The 18235-nt window shown below is 33.9% G+C and overlaps 1 protein-coding gene across 2 annotated transcripts in view; it reads right to left on the bottom strand.

Moving 5' to 3' along the window:
* Nucleotides 1-17824, bottom strand: part of LOC133195795 (uncharacterized) — a 103307-nt gene extending 85483 nt beyond the window's left edge. Inside the window, exons 1-6 of one of the 2 annotated variants that reach the window (XM_061331740.1) lie at nucleotides 17752-17824; nucleotides 15828-16050; nucleotides 12631-12783; nucleotides 12324-12416; nucleotides 7272-7346; nucleotides 3161-3499 (exon numbers count right to left, since the gene is read on the bottom strand). In XM_061331740.1, coding sequence (XP_061187724.1) covers nucleotides 3161-3499; nucleotides 7272-7346; nucleotides 12324-12416; nucleotides 12631-12783; nucleotides 15828-16049 — 882 coding nt within the window. In that variant the 5' untranslated portion in view covers nucleotide 16050; nucleotides 17752-17824. The remainder of the gene's footprint in view (nucleotides 1-3160; nucleotides 3500-7271; nucleotides 7347-12323; nucleotides 12417-12630; nucleotides 12784-15827; nucleotides 16051-17751) is intronic. The other variant, XM_061331741.1, reaches the window with a different exon arrangement.
* Between the last annotated feature and the right edge of the window lie 411 nt (nucleotides 17825-18235).

The raw sequence follows: 18235 nt of genomic DNA, 5'->3' as shown, positions 1-18235 counted from the left end.
CTACTGCGAGGACCCAAGATGCATGAACTGACAAATTTTGATGATTCTTAGCCAAATAGTACCCGAAAATATTTAAATTCAGCCATAAAATTTCAAAAAGTAGTTCAGGGTGACCTACTTTTCAGTTGTCGTACTCCAAGGACCCAAGATGCATCAACTGACAAAGTTTGATGATTCTAAGCAAATTGGTTCCTGAAATATATAATTAAAGCCATAAATTTTCCAAAGTAGGTCACCGTGACCCTCTTTTAAGTCCACCTACTCCGAAGACCCAAGATGCATCAACTGACAAAGTTTGATGATTCTAAGCCAATTAGTACATGAATATTTAATTATAGTCATATAAATTGAAAAGTAGGTCACGATGACCTACTTTTCAGTCGAATGACCCAAGATGCATCAACTTACAAAGTTTTGTGATCATAGGCCTTAAAATGTCCAAAATATGCCTCTAAAACGCTTTGAAATTGAATGCCTGCAAAGTTCAAAAAGTAGGTCACTGTGACCTACTTTTTAATACATATGTCTTATGGCCCCAAGATGCATCATCTTGCAAGATTTCATGATGCTAAACCTCTCAGTATTCAAATTATTGACCATAATTGTTTTGTAAAAGATTAGCCATAAAATTCAAAAAGTAGGTCAAGGTAACCTACTTTTTAGTTGACGTACTTTGAGGACCCAAGATACATCAACTGACAAAGTTTGATGATCGTAGGCCTTAAATTGTTCAAAATATGCCTCTAAATTATTTTGATAAAGAATGACCGCAAAATTTAAAAAGTAGGTCAATGTGACATACTTTTACGTCAACATGATATGAGGTCCTTAGATGCATTAACTGACAAGATTTGATGATCCTAGTCCTTATAGTAAGCAAAATATCAACATTTTAATAAAATGTAATTTTTGGTCAATTTTGAAGTGACCTTGAGACCACACCCTTTGCCCCAGGGTGATGCCTTGAACAATTTTTAATCTACAACATATCCTCATCCTTTTGTGTAAGTTTGATGATAATCTGGCCAGTGGTTCTTGAGAAGAAGACTTTTTAGCAACCAGTACTTTTGTTTCTATTTTCCTAATTATCTCCCCTTGTTTAAGGGTCACAACCCTAGTTTTAGTATAAAAGGGGGCCCTTGGGCCAAGGATACCCTGTGACAAATTTGACAATAATTGGCCAAGGGGTTTTTGAGTTATGGCCCATATTCTAAAAAGTTTACGCACACAGCACACCGCACAAATGGCCATAGCATTAGCTCTTTGAGCCTTTGGCTCAGAAGAGCTAAAAATCGATGGATTATGATCTTTGGATGGATACTTAAAGTTAATTACCGGTAAGTCTCTTCAAATTTATGTGAAGATGGGTCTTTTTTCAGGGGGATATGGGTGGTTTTATGAAAGGTGAGATGTCCTTTGGACTGAATGCAAGCAAGAATTCTTTGTTGTAGGGACTGATAAAGGTTTTTAATGTAATCCACCAAGAGATTCTGCCAAATATCTAGAATAGCTTTAAACAGCTGATCTGGGTTAGATATTTCACCGGTCTGATTTTGTAAACTTCTCTTCACCCCATGCCAACAGTTTTCCATAATATTAATGTCTGGTGATTGGGCTGGCCAAATCATTCCGTGGATGTTGTTTTCATGTTTATATCTCTTTACGATACAGGCTTGATGCAAGGGGGCATTATCATCTTGGAATATGTAGGAATTGTCTGGGAAATGACGGGCAATTACAGGCCACAGTAGTTCATCTAATATTGAAATGTATATCTCGGCATTTATATTGTCGTTTATCTTACACAGAGTTCCAGGCCCATACCAGGTAATACACCTCCAGATCATAACTGAAACTTTGGGCTTGCATTCTGCACTCCAGTCTGTAAGCTTCATGTGCAGATCGCCACACGTAGACCCCATTATTTTGACGAAGTATGATTTGCGACTCATCACTGAAGACAATGTTTCTCCAACATTGGTTTACAGTTAATCTCCGTTTTTGTAGGCACCATGTAAGTCTCTTTTTTTTTGGTTGACCTCTTTCACTACCAAACGTTTCCTAACAACTCTCCAATAAAACTGATTTTTATGCAAAATCTGATCCTCCTACTGACTTGTTTAAACCATTTCCAACATTAAATTCGGTTGTTACATCTTTTAGTACCTTTCCTCTGCTCCATCTTACCAACTGAAGTAACCTGGCTTCACCACGACAAAACAGTTTCTTCTAGCCTTCAAAAGGCTACCCCGTTCTTGAAAAGTCTTGATAACAGACCTGCATGAAGATTCAGGCACTCCTAACATCCTTGAAATTTCACTAATCTTTACTCCATCTTTTTTTAATTTTATAATCACTTCTTTCTTGTCTGGTGACAATTCTTTAGACTTTCGACCTATCTTTGTTTACACTCAAATATTACAGAACGATTTACTCTAGCAGACAAATTTTTATACATTCATACATCCGGAAATTTAAACTGATTTCAGGGATCGTCTTAAAATTAAAATCGTCTCAAAATTAAATTTCATTCAGTATTAACATTATAACATTCATTTTTCTGACGAAAGGCAACAAGTCTTTGACCACGACCACCATTTTCTGCCCATACTTTTGGCACGATGCTGTACATTTCAGCTTTTCTGGCCCAGTGAGATTTTTCCTATATATTTCAATGTAAAACTTTGATTCCCTATTGAGGCCCCACCTTATACCTGGGGGTCATGATTTGAACAATTCAGAATCTACACACTACCCTAGGAAGCTTCCACATAAGTTTCAGCTTTTTCTGGCCCAGTGGTTGTTGAGAAGAAGATTTTTTAATGACACAGCCTTATTTTTATCTTTTCTTGATTATCTCACCTTGTAAGGGGGCTTGGCCCTTCATTTTAACAATTTAAACTCCCCTTAACTCAAGGGTGCTTTGTACCAACTTTAATTTTGTTACAATTGGTTCTTGAGAAGAAGTTGAAAATGTGAAAAATTTACAGAACAGACGGACAGACAGCTAGACAGACAGACGGAGATAAGAGAAGCTCACTTGAGCTTTCAGCTCAGATGAGCTAAAAAGGTGTCCACATTGACAGACAAATAGAATATAGATATGTTACCATTGTATAAGCTTTTTAGCAAATATATATTCATTTTTGACATTTCTTACCTCTTGTTGCTGATCTTTTTTAGGACCACATTGCATCTTGTGTCTGAAAAATGTTCTATGAGAGTAAAATCTTTTACATTCATTGCACATTCGTAAGCTGTCTGGTTTTTGAGGCCTTCTCTCTCTCATAAGTTTATCATCTCCTAAGTTCAAATGTTTGAGGTTATACTGGTAGATTCCCTCAATTCGTTTCTGGTTGAACCATTTGTTCTGGGTTTCTACAGGCTGTTGTAAAATTTCTTTCACTTCACTGTGGGTATCCTGATGACTCATTATGTGTCTCTTTAGTTTTCCACCAACTATTACTTTGTTACAAAATACACACATACGATCTGGTTTCTGTTAATTAAAAGTTTTTAAAAAACTGCTAAAGGTAATATGACTGCCACTGGATTGTAAAGGAATTAGATGTCAATGAAATGAAATCTTTATCATGCAATCACTTATTTTACAGGTTCAATAAATGTATCATGAAAATCATTCACCAAGGCTAAGCTCATATTCAACATACAACTTAGTATTTTTAAAAATGTTTATTTCAATGGATTTAATGATATCTCATTTCATCCTGCTTTCTCCATCTCTATAAATACATATCAAGTCATCAAACAAACAAGATCGAGGCCCAAGGGCATTAAAAGTCACCTAAGTATCATGAGTTGTTAGGAAATGAGGAAATGTGTTGAACAAAGTCAAATATACAAATATCTGATGATATATGCATATCAAGACTAATCATGACTCTGTTGTCATTGACAACTTCCTACATATTCCAATGTATTATATATTGATCTCCTGTTCTTGCAGCACATTAACCCCAGGGGCAATAACATGAATAAACTTGAATCTAAAGTACCTGAAGATGATTGCAAATAAATACAAGCATTCTGAGAGTATTGCATTTGCAATACTAGTTCACTACCGGCAAGTGTAATCTGGTTCCAGTTAAAAATTGAAAATGAAATCAGACCAAAACTGTAGGAGGAGTAGCATTTTGAAAGTAATTCAAGGAAATTTCTATTTTAAGTAACCATAGAAACACCATTTATTGAAATCAAAAACTGATATACAGAAATATGTATCTTAGTGTAGTCTACTTGTGTGCCAAGTTATACTGAAATTAGATCAAAACTGTAGGAAAAGTAGGGTATTTAAAGTTTTACACAGAAATTTCTAATTTTTAGTAACCATGGCAACACCATTCATTGAAATCAAAAACGGACAGACAGAATTTTGTATCTTTGTGTAGTCTACTTGTGTGCCAAGTTATACTGAAATTAGATCAAAACTGTAGGAGGAGTAGGGTTTTGAAAGTATTTTACAGAAATTCTATTTTTAGTAACCATGGCAACACCATTCATTGAAATCAAAAACCGATAGACAGAATTATGTAGTCTACTTATGTACCAAGTTATATTGAAATCAGACCAAAACTGTAGGAGTAGCATTTTGAAAAATTGTTCACAGAGACAGACAGACAGATGACGGACACCTTACTATCGCATAAGCTCTTCTGGTCTCTGACCAGTAGAGCTAAAAAACTATCATTTCTTTTAATTATGTATTTTAGAAAGTCTTCTAGGATATTGTGATATTTTCTTTTTCAAATGAAAGTTTTACTAATAAAAAATTCTGAAACTTTTTTATCCAATTGTTTATTCTATTGCAACTTCAGGAATTTTAACTAGAATCTGTGTACAATATGATGATATAAGTGAAAAATATGTTATGGGTAGATGAATTTCTAAAAAAAAAAAAAAAATCAATTTGGTGGTCATATTTTTTAAAGGTAAAGATCTAGTAAATAAAAGGAGCCTACAGATTTCTCAAATTTGAAAAATAAATTCCTTTAATGAAGCTTTATAAATATAGCTTGGTCAAATAAGGTGTTTCGGGGCATAATTTGTAGGTAAACAAGACGAAAATTCATATCTTAAACTTTCATTTTCAATGAAAAATTAAGAAAATCAGTCATGAATATGGGAGTTTTTTTCCATATCAGACAAATTAAATGTATCCAGATAGCCTACAGTCTCTCAGAAAACGGTATTTTGTATGTTCTTAGCCTCCTCTTTAAAATAATATTAAATCGAATATAGGTTTTGGGATTACTTTTCACATGATTTCAAATTGAATTCCAGAAAAGTACTTTATTTTCTACATAATTCTTTTACAGCTGTAAAGTAAAAAATTCACAATTTTGGAAGAGGCGTCCTTGCTTATCATAACTATGTATTTAATTTGTTTCAATAATACCCAGGAGTAGAGAAGAAGATTTTCAAAGAAATAATGCACTTTCACTATATAATAAATAGAGCCCCGCCCTAACACCAGAACCCCTGACCCTGGGGCCATGAATTTCACAATTTTGGTAGAGTCACCCTTGCTTATCATAACTATGTATTCAATTTGTTTCAATAATACCCAGGAGTAGAGAAGAAGATTTTCAAAGAAATAATGCACTTTCACTATATGATCTATATAACCCCATCCTAGCACCAGCACCCCTGACCCTGGGGCCATGAATTTCACAATTTTGGTAGAGTCACCCTTGCTTATCATAACCAAGTATTCAATTTGTTTCAATAATAACCAGGAGTAGAGAAGATTTTCAAAGAAATAATGCACTTTCACTATATGATCTATAGAGCCCCGCCCTAACACCAGAACCCCTGACCCTGGGGCCATGAATTTCACAATTTTGGTAGAGTCACCCTTGCTTATCATAACTATGTATTCAATTTGTTTCAATAATACCCAAGAGTAGAGAAGAAGATTTTCAAAGAAATAATGCACTTTCACTATATGATCTATATAGCCCCGCCCTAGCCCTGACCCTGGGGCCATGAATTTCACATTTTTGGTAGAGGGCTCGATGCTTATTACAAACATCCAACAGTTTGACTGCTTGATGTCCAGGAATAAAATAAAAGATTTTAAAGATTGCATAAATTTTGATGGTTTTAGCCCTACCCCTCAGGCCCCAGGGGGGCAGGGATCATGAAATTCAAAATTTTTGTTCCCCTTCACTCATAGATGCTATATGCCAAAATTGGTTGAAATTGGTTTAGCAGTTTTGGAGAAGAAGTTGAAAATGTTCAAAAGTTAACACACGACGCATGACGGATGAAAACAGATAGCAATAGGTCACCTGAGTGACTCAGGTGACCTAATAAAATCAGAGGTTATACCCTCTTTGGGACATGACATATTGGTGACTTGTTAACTATTTCTTTGTGTCATTTGTTTTTGTCTTTAGCAGAGGGAGCTTTACTATGAAAAAAACTGAGATAAAGGTATGAACATCCAATGTTTCTCCATTAGGAAGTTGTAGATCAGACACAAATTTTACACTTTTTCTGCCATTGACCTTGAACTTTCCAGAATGACCTTTGGTCAAGATCAAGACACACCTTTGGGAAATAAGTATTATTTGTACAAAGTATGAGCTTTCAATTAGGAGTGAAACGGTTCACCGAGGTATCGATTCACCGCGGTATTTTTTCTCGGTTTGATACACGGTGCAAAATCTCTAATTTTCGGTTCGGTTCATTTTTCAGTTGGGATCGTTATTCAGTTGGGTTTGACATAAGGTTAAACAAGTTACTCAGTAAAAATAAGTATAGAAAACGTAAATTTTTGATGACTGATAGTTTGTAAAATAATTTTTGATCATCAAAAAATTCTAATCAATTTCTTCTAGTCAATTTGCAAATAAAAATTCGTAAATTAAGTGCCTAGATTTAATAAAAGAAAGCATAAAACAAGGTTGAATTTGTATCCTTCTATCAAAATGTATCGTATCGAAAATAACCGTACTGAGACAAAATTATACAATACGTATTGAACCGTGAAGGAGGTGTATCGTTTCACCCCTACTTTCAATAATTCTTCATTGCAAAGTTATTGCATGGACATCACTGCATGAACAGACAGCTAGATTGGATAAGGTGATCCCTATATACACCCCTGCAAACTTTGTGGGTAGTTATGATATATTGGGTTTTTTGTAAGAACTAAAAGCAGGTTAACTTTCAAATTAAAAAAAATATCCTTAAAGACATTATAAAAGCAATAAATCTTTTTTCCTTATGTTGGCTTATCTTCATACCTTACTTAATTTTGTTGTTTCTGACTTTTTAGGCTTCTTGGCATTGGTAACTTCGACTTCGTTTTCCAAACAAACCTTGACAAACACATGATAAAATTAATATTTTTACATAATCAAAGCTCAGTAACTCGACCAAAGTGAATTTTTAATTGAAAACTGAAACAAAAGCAACATAAATGTGGCACAATACCCTGCTTGAGGTCAGATAATAATGTTAACAATACTCCCACCAAATTTTTTTCAATTAAGTACATCCTCAATATCCATGCAAGTTTGGTTTAAGTAGAATTTACAGTTACTTTGGAATCATCCAGCTCATATAACTTTTTAACCTAATCGCTCATTTTGAAAATGTAGGCCAGATCAAGCATCCAAAGCATCTATCCTTAGATGTATCATCCATGCTAGTTTATTGAAGGTAGGGCTAACATTAACTCATAAGGAAAAAGTACTGTTATAAAATGTAAAGCGTAAAAATGTTTCCTAGCTTACAGAATAGTTTTAATATCCAACTGACTTTCAAAAAATTGATAGTCTATCCTTGACGTTTTTACATATAAAGGCAATACGTTCTATTTCCTCCATGGAAGAGTTATAGTTCTTAGTGTGCTCTTTTGTGAAAAAGTCGGAAAATATACAAATCTCGCAGGATTTCAGGGACAATTGTAACATGTAAACAGTATGTTGAATGTCGATGAAAAAAAGCGTAACAAACATGCAAATGAGACACTGTATTGTTGTGGACTCAACATGCATAAGAAGTAGAAACAACAACGTTAATTTTTTCACCACAGGAAGTTGTTGACAAGACTTAGTGTTGACGGTTTGTCTCTAAATACAATGTACATGCCTGGGAAACGTCGTAATGTTTATCAATGGATGAAAAATTCTGGGTTTTCGCAATCTTACATATGCCTATTAGTTCTTCTATTCTTTAACTGGAATGACAAATTCATTAAACATTCAAAATTGGATTGAGATCGGCATGTTTTGTATTCTCCACTACGTCACTGTTGTCCCAGTCAGACGACCAAACATGCCTCTAATTTGAAGAGTTCCAGAAATGGAAATAGAAAGTATTACAAAACATAGGTGATCAACAAAGCTCACCTCGACGAATGTTATCTATAAGAAAGGCAAATCTCACATATTTTTTTTTCTAGTGTACATCCCAAGATCAATATCCATGCAAATTTGGTTTCAGTAGGACTTATAGTTACTTGGAAATGGACCTGTTCGACAAAATTTTTACCTAATCAAGAAAATGCCGGTCAGTTCTAACTTCCAAAGCAAGTCTGGAAGTTTTCATCCTTAGATGCACTATCTATGCAAGTTTATCATAACAAGCCTAAATCTCATATAGCTACTCCAAAAACATTACCCTGGTCACTAATCTGGAAAATGTAGGTCAGATCCAGCATCCAAAGCAGGTTGTGTGGTGTACATCCTTAGATGCATTATCCATGCTATCTGGTTAAAATATTGCTACAATTCACTCTTGTGGAAAATGTTGATCAAATCCAGCATCTGAAGCAGTTTGGTTAGTGTACATCCCTAAATGCAACATCCATGTAGGTTTGGTCCAGGTAGGACTTATAGTTACTTGGGAATGGACCTGCTCCAAAAACTTTAACTTGGTCACTCATCTGGAAAATCTATGTCAGATCCAACATCCGAAGCAAGTGTGGTAGTGTCCACTCCTAGATGCATCATCCATGCAAGTATGGTCAAAGTAGGGCATATAGTTACTTTGGAATGTACCTGTTCCAAAAACATTAACCTGGTCACTGATCTAGAAAATCTATGTCAGATCCAGCATCCGAAGCAAGTGTGGTAGTGTCCATTCCTAGATGCATCATCCATGCAAGTCTGGTCAAGGTAGGGCTTATAGTTACTTGGGAATGGACCTGTTCCAAAAACATTAACCTGGTCACTGATCTAGAAAATGTAGGTCAGATCCGGCATCCGAAGCAAGTCTGGTATTGTTTATCCCTAGATCCATCATCCATGCAAGTTTGGTCCAGGCAGGACTTATAGTTACTTGGGAATGAACTTGCTCCTAAAACTTTAACTGGGACGCCGACATTTACACTGAATCCAATGCCCACACTAACGCTGATGCCAATGCCAGGGGTATAGTATAAGATACAAATCATCTGAGAATTGATAAGGAAGAGTAATTGAGTAACTTTCGAGACATTGTTTTTGATGTAAAAAAGTCATTAAGATTGCTCCATGGTGACAAAACACGTTGAATTTAAAATTAAATAACATGAGATCTATTTAATCAAACGGAATGAAATTTCACACATCAACAAAATAAAAGTTATTGCACTTGAAAATGTGTTGATCATAAATCCTGTAAAAATAATATCATGAAGAGCAATATTGTTTACATATTTTTTGGAATGACCCTTGTAATTATGAAATTTAAAAATATTTCCCTATTAACCAACAGAATATCTTTATCCAGCTACCTATAATAAATTAAAAGTATCCTTGCACTGCATCCACAGAAAGCAGTCAAAATCACAAGTTATTTGCACTTTTTACAATACCTTAGAAATGACACTTATAAAAATGTTATTGAACCAGAATGAACCAGAATATTTGACGTTTTCTATGCAATTCTCATGATTTTGATATTTAATATTATAGGAAAACATCAGAACCTGCGCCATTAAGAAAAGTGGAAAATTCGCTGCCCCCCAAGTGAACACAATTTTCAATGCTTGCAAATCAAATTAATGTAAGACTCACTTATCAATAGCACAATGCTTCTAGTTCTCACCAGTATCACTCAAAAGACAATATCACATCACATTTGGATACAGGTCTCACAAGATTTCAAAATGCATGAAATCAAATTAAACCTTGACAGTCTGATAAATTGTTTTCACTAGACACATTTAAGTTAAATTTCCACTTTTCATAATGGTGCCGGTTCTGATGTTTCCTGGCACATCAAACATCAAAATCGTGAAAATCACCTGGAGAATGTCAAATATTTTGGACTATTACTTGCTCGAATCCCACTGGTTATGGAACCTATATTTCTCTAACTTCTTTTTATTATATGTTTGTTATCAACATACACTTGCTATTTCTAGTGTTTTAAATGTTTTTTCCTAACTTCTTTGATTGCTGTCTACCTACCTTTGCTATTTCTGGTGTTCTAAATAATAATAATAATAATAATAATAACCTTTATTTATCCAGGATTACACAATTAGCATAAAGCTAGTTTTCATTGTGGTCCTGCATCAACACATATTTACAAACATATATGGGCATATAAAATTAACATCTAAATAAAAAAACATAAGATACAAGAGTACAATCACATGGCAGATATATACATGTAGAATCATATTTGTAACAATACACTCATAAATTGGCACATTTAATGAATTGGAATTAAAAGAAATCTTGTTAATTTAAGTATTGAATCTGTTAAAATACTCAGTAAGATATACAGATTTAAAAATACCCACTGAGCTAGAGTTCCGAACATTTTGTGATAGTTTGTTCCAAAGAAATGCAGACGAATAGCTATATGAACGTCTGTAATTTTCTGTTTTGACTCGTGGTAAATATAATAGATTTGACATACAATCATTCGACCTGGTTTGGCGACAACTGATATCTCTTGTATATTGAAACACATTAAGATAATCTGGCATTTGGTTGTTTAAAACCTTAAATAAAAAAATGACTTGTCTAAACATAAAATAATCCTTGATTGGCATCCAATTTAAACAGGAAAATAAAAAGCTGGTAGGAGTTAAAATATCTCGAATATTTAAGAGTATTCTAGCTGTAGGGGTGAAATGATACACCTCCTTCACGGTTCGATACGTATTGTATAATTTTGTCTCGGTTCGGTTATTTTCGATACGATACATTTTGATAGAAGGAAACGAATTCAACGTTGTTTTATGCTTTCTTTTTCTAAATCTAGTCAGATATTTTACGAATTTTATTTGCAAATTGACTAGAAGAAATTGATTAAAATTATTTGACTGTCAAAAATTATTTTACAAGCTATCAGTCATCAAAAATTTACGTTTTCTATACTTATTTCTACTGAGTAACGTGTTTTACCTTATGCCAAACCCGACTGAATAACGATCCCGACCGAAAAATGAACCAAACTGAAAATTAGAGATTTTGCACCGTGTATCAAACCGAGAAAAAATACCGCGGTGTATTGATACCGCGGTGAACCGTTTCACTCCTATCTAGCTGCCCTCTTTTGTAGTTTAAATAATTTTTCTAAATACATTTGATTTTGAACATTACACCAAACAGTGCAACAGTAAGTAAAATGAGGAAATACAATACTATTAAAAACCTTAAGTAATGCATTTGGTGGCATAAAATAACTCACTCTCTTTAGTACAGCAAGTTTTCTTAAAATTTTCTTTGAAATAAAATCGACATGAGCATCCCAAGATAAGGTATTATCTATATAAACACCAAGTAATTTTGCCTGTTTCACAAATTCAATCTGCACACCACTAAAATTTATGTTAAGATTTCTACATTTCTGCAACCTTTTAGATGTGCCAATAAGCATACACTGCGTTTTTTGGAGATTTATACTGAGTTTATTTTTGTTCATCCATTCAATACCTAACTCGAGGTCTTCTTGAAGTTTTTTCTCTATAATATCTATACATTTATCGCTTACGTCCTGTGAGGTGTCGTCTGCATACATTGTAGCCGAAGAGTGTTTAAGACACTTTGAATAGTCGTTAATATATAGAATAAAAAATAACGGTCCTAAAATTGACCCTTGAGGGACACCTAAAGATATATCTTTTTCTCGAGACAACACACCTCACCAACTGACACATTGCTTACAATTTGAGAGATAAGATTGAAACCATTTTAAAGTATTTTGACAAATTCCAAACGACTTAAGCTTGTGTAAAAGAACTTTATGATTGACTGTATCAAAAGCCTTACGCAGGTCAATAAACAAAACTCCTGTAATTCTAAATGATTTTCTCTTAGCTTCTTTGTGTTACATGTTTGATATCTACATACCTTTGGTATTTCTGGTGTTGTAATTGACTTTCTTGACTTTGTAGGAAACATCACATTGTCCCCTTTTTCAAGGCAAACCTGAGTGTGTGTTTTCTATATTCAAGAATTAAATAAAAAATCATAATTTTTTTTTTAATGAAAAAATTCAAAAAATATTTCAAAGTTAATTATTTTTCATTGTCTGTAATATTCTAAACATTAACAGTCAATCTAATTCTACAGGTTCACACACACCAAATTGATTTTTTTTCCCTTCACTGGATTAAATATGAATGGTGGATGTCCAACCTGGAAGTTTACTACTTACCTGACCTATATCCATTTCAACCTTGATCTCTTCTGGTTCACTGTCATCACTCTCCTCCCAAAGGTCACTCCCAGACTCCAAATATTCCTCCTCAGATTCTGGCTGGTACTCATCAGAGGAGGACAGAAAATCTCCATCAGAGCTCGCTTCCTCCTGACAACAAAATAAGGGTTGTAAGTTTAACACATGTAGGGATAAGTATCGCCAAAAATTTCGTATTGCAATATACATGTATCACAATTTTTTCCCTAAATATCACAATAATACATGTATCATGATATTTTTACAAGCAATATCACATGTATCATGATATTTTTACAAGCAATTTTTACAATGATATTAAATGAATATTCATAATTTTTTTTAATGCTGGAAAAAAATAACTTCTTTTTTTTCATTTTTTTTATTTACATAATATCAAACAATTTTGGATGCTAGGATGACATTCTTTTACCGTTTTCAACATTTTTTACACTTCTTGTCATTGTAATTTGAAAGATCGAACAAGTAAGTGAATAATTTCTGGAATTCATAACTATGTACCTAAATACCTGTATTTTACTCTTGGTATCATGATACATATCCAGGGGCGTAGCTTGACTTTAAATTCTAGTGAGGCAAAACCATACATGTAGCAGCAAGAGGTCTGGGGCCACCTTAAGCCCCCAGCAAGTTCCGGGTGGTGTCATGGGAAGGGGGGGGGGGGGGGCACTCCGACAGAAAATGGAGTTGGGGTTTTTAAAATGCAATAAAATTTCATTTGTTGTACTGGTTTCTTTATTCAAGACTTCAGCATGATACTACATATTGTAAAAGAATGTAAAAGAGTTAATAAATATGTTTACTAAAACTTTTGAAACATTTAAAGGTGAAAGCGCATCTTATTAAACTTTTATTTCTTTAAAACTTCAACATTATAGAACTGCTTAAAATGTTAAAAGAAATGCCATTAATTTTACGTATTATCTGCAATGTATTGTTGATTATGGGAAGGGGTGGTGAAAAATCTAGTGAGGCAGTTGCCTCATTGCCACAATGGAAGCTACGCCCCTGATATCATGCAATTAAAAATAAGATAAACCGGTATACCGATTAACGACCAATAAACTCGCTTGTGAATTTTATGCCATTCGACAACGAATTCACAACAAGCCAGTTTATTGGTTTGTAGAAACTACTAGAAAAACAGAAAATCTTGCACCGTAAATTGCTCTTTATTTACATTACCGGATCTGTAACGTTAAGGTCAAAGACTAAAATATAAAACCATAACGCTACATTTCTGCAATATATTGGTTGTCATCATGCATCTTCGCTAGCCAAGGGTTTCTCTTGGCCTATGGTGTTTCAAAAGACAGGATTTTTTCTCGTGTTGTGATTGGAGTTGCTTTTGTAAATGATGATATCTGCGTTTCTCTTGGCCTATGGCTTACCAAAAAACAGGATTTTTTCTTGAGTTGTGATTGGAGTTGCTTTTGTGAATGACGATATCTGCGTTCCAGATATATCTTGATTCTTTAGTCTTGGGAATGAAAAACACATGTAAACAATGATCCATAAGATCACGTATGCCATTCTTAAATAGATATTGTATCATCCAATCTAGCTGATACGCAAATAATGTGATCTGAAATCTATATTGCAGATGTAGATAATTTGCACCCTAGATAACAACTAAACATCGCTTAATACCTTTTTATTAATTATTCTTAAAAAATTTTAATTTTTAAATAGCTTTTTTTTCTGTCAATGACGCAATCTGTGAGTATGTGGTAAGATTAGAGATCACATGAACAATCCTGACATTTAACAGCACCATAGACCAAAGGTTTCTGAGGAGAGTAGAGGATCAGAAACCCTTGGCTAGTGAAGATGTTTACATGTATTATGATACTGGAGACAGTGAGCAAACAAACAATGGATGCACTGTATATATCAGTTATTGTCATAATACAGGAGACAGAACACCAAACAAACAATGGTTGCACTGTTTGTATCAGTTATTGTCATAATACTGGCGAAATATGATACTGGAGACAGACACCAAACAAAACAATGGATGCTCTGTTTGCATGGCCGTAGGAACCAGGGGTTGGGGGGGTGCCCCCCCCCAAATAATTTTGCCGAGATATAGAATACTATAGAAAACATAGCTGCTATATGCTTGTGCCCCCTCAAAAATAACATCTGATGACCTTTTTTTTCTTTTTGCTTGTCAAGAAATTTTGGTAGTGGATAGTGCGGCTTTTGTGCCCCCCCCCCCCAACTCAAGATGTGTAGTTGTGCCCCCTCAAAGTGAAATTGCTTCCTACGGGCCTGGTTTGTATCAGTTATTGTCATGATACTGGAGACAGACACCAAACAATTGATGCACTGTTCATATCACTCACTGTCATAATACTGGCGAAAGAGACCATATGATACTGGAGACAGACACCAAACAAAACAATAGATGCACTGTTTGTATCAGTTATTGTCATAATACTGGCAAAAGAGGCCATATGATACTGGAGACAGACACCAAATAAAACAATGGATGCACTGTTTGTATCAGTTATTGTTAGAATACTGGAGACGGAGACCAAACCAGATAGATGTTGCACTCAATGTATAATAAAGTATTTTTTCCTTAGAGGGGTGTGTGAGATTTTTTGAATGAAAAATCCATTATTGACCCCAAGTCATATTTGTTATTGTGACAATGCATACATTAAAAAAAGCTGATCACTTCACAGCAATTTAGCAATGTGGGGGAGCACTCTGGAGGATGGAGATTAAAAATGACCAATAGGCAAATATCTCTTACATCTTCCCAGAGATTTCCAAGCACTTTTATGTTGATTCATTCAAATGTGTTCATAGTAGTGTTTATATTTGTTCCTACTGTTAACACACCTAGATATAAAATACAGACACTATGTCTCAAAAACAATTAACAACTCTTAATTCTTAATTTATTTTAAATGAATGAGAAGAAAAGGGTAAGTGCTTTTTTTCAAATGCACAAGGGTAATTAGCATATCATTTCTATAAAGCACACACAAGACAGAATTCATACTTTTACTGAAAAAGATATAATCTGTATGAACTAGCTATGTCACATTTTATAGCAGTTGATTCCAACCTGTATTTTAACAAATTTTCCCTTTAGTTTATTGCAATGTTATATGGGTACTTGTTAATAAATTCCTTCTGACCTCCTCCTCAGCCTGCCTGACCACTCTCTGGACACGGAGGGAGTAAGCAGACTTTCCTGGACTGACCCCAGTGTTTACATCTTGGAGGGAGTAAGGAGACTTCTCTGGACTGACCACTGTGTTTACATTTGAGCTATCCACAGAGACAATCATTGGTGTAAAGTCATCTATATCATGGTACACTTCTGGCTGTCCACCTCTATACCTCTTCTTTGAAGGCATGCTACCAACCAACAAAATAATTCAGATTGTAATGTTCTGCGTGGTTATGAACTTTGATAAATGAAATAAATACCTTCAAGATTTTCCTGTAAAAGAAACAGCATTTTTGTTCATTCAAATTTACAGGTACTTGTCTGCACATAATTTTTACTTATCCCATTTTTTCCAATGAAGAACAGTTAACTATTTGACAAATTGAAAAATATACTAAAATAATAAAAGCATGTTTATATCATCCTGTCCTGTACCTTAGTAGACAACATCAAATGTTAATTTGCCTCTTCTACTCTTTTTATAACCCCTTTGTTTATTACAGCTTTTCTACTGAAAATGCAAACCTCATCAGATCCATGCAACTAATCAAAGTTCAAAATCAAAAGTTTAGAAATTGGATCATGCTTGCCCTCTACCATGATTGGTTATGGAAATGGCAGAGTAGTTACAATTGTTGAAAGTACAAATGCCTCCATAGTGAACTTCGATCTTGACCGAGTAAAACAACTGGGATCAATATTATTATTATTATATGAAAGGGATCAAAGTTCAATATTTACCAATTAAAAGTTGACAAAGGTATAAGTTTTTCCTTTTCACATTAAAAAAAAGAAATTTAAATGATAAAAGAAATATATAAATAATTGTTCTTCCTTATATCTTTGATTTTTCAAAATCTAAAAGCACAAAGATGATGTACGTTATTTTGATTTTTTTGTGATCAAGGGTTTCAGTCTGCATTTCCTTTGACTGGCAATGAATTGTCATTTATATCGTTGTTCAATCTTCTCTAGCCAAGGGTTTCTGATCTGCACTGCTTCTCCGATCTTGAGAGGCGGTGTCTTGGCTGGCAAAGATGATTGATAATTACGCTCATAGTGTCGCAAAAATACAATTAAAATGAAATTCAAATGCAATTTTTTTTATTTTATGGCTTAAAATTATAAGAATTAATAATAAATAGTTGACATTTCATTTTTGCTGGAAAAAACTATATAGTTTAGTTTAAATAAAGATACTATATTTTCCTTCTTCTTAGAATACTTTCTTTTTTTTCTCAATTCCAATATGAAGAAAGATATTAAAAAGAAACTTACACCAATTAATTATTCATACATTATTTAATGAAATGACTGAGAATATTTCAACACGCTTGAAACTTTGAAACTTTTATTTTCACTAAAGCCCCCACATGGGGTATGTTAGTACAATAAGAGTTTAACAATTGAACAAATCAACATGTGAACAGTTAACATAATGAACCACAAAAAGAACTTTGATATGGACAGTACTGACGGTTGTATAAAAAAAAATCGTTTAATGTTTACATTGTAGGAAGTTCAGGCATGAAATAATTTAAGAACAGTTTTACAAAACTTAGCTAAACCTATTAGTTCATATATATCAGAAGTATTCATCAAATTATAAAAAGATATTGTGTTTGGATTTGTGTAAATATTGCTAGGTATAAATTTCTGTCTTTCATTCTTAAAAAAAGGACACTTAAATAAATAATGAAACTCATCACCAAGTTCATTGTTATTGCAGAGGTTACAATGTCTCTCAGATCTATCAATACTATAAAATCTATATTGGATACAAGAGTTACTGTTCTTGCACGACTCCGTTTAGGAGTTCGACTAACGAATGCAGTTACATGCAGCAGAGGTTTATGTACGTGCCCTTTTATTAGAAACCAGATACTTACTTAAATAATGTAAAATATTTTGTTGAACTTCTACAAGGTTTTTGAACTGATTTTTACTTCATTTTAAAAGGATGAAACCTTGAAGTTGAAAGTGTAAAATGCCGCCAAGTGGAAAGAGGCACTCGAACCCGAATTAAATTAACAGACCCCCGACAGCAAACCCACTACATTGTCATCAAACATGTTAAATTTCTTATTTGATTAATATATTTAATTAATGTATATGTATTCTACATGTATTTATGTATACTCTTACTTACATAAAAACAATGAAACGCAAAAGTACGACAGTCTTAGGACTAATTTAAGGTCGTGTATATATACATACCATTCATGAATATGTCCCAACTAACCCCGTAATGAATACGCCCTTTGTCGCCTGTTGCTCTCACATAGAAAAAAAACAAGCAGTTAAAGAATGCGGGGGGGGGGCACCCCCCCAACTTTTTCTGAGAATATTTTGCTATTGTAAAATTTCCTTTAG

Source organism: Saccostrea echinata, unplaced genomic scaffold, assembly GCF_033153115.1.
Source record: "Saccostrea echinata isolate AGI-Se365-2 ecotype Australia unplaced genomic scaffold, CSIRO_AGI_Sech_v1 ptg000029l, whole genome shotgun sequence".
Classification (NCBI taxonomy): domain Eukaryota; kingdom Metazoa; phylum Mollusca; class Bivalvia; order Ostreida; family Ostreidae; genus Saccostrea; species Saccostrea echinata.
Note: the sequence above shows the minus strand (reverse complement) of the source record. Positions and strands in the feature narration are given on the sequence as shown.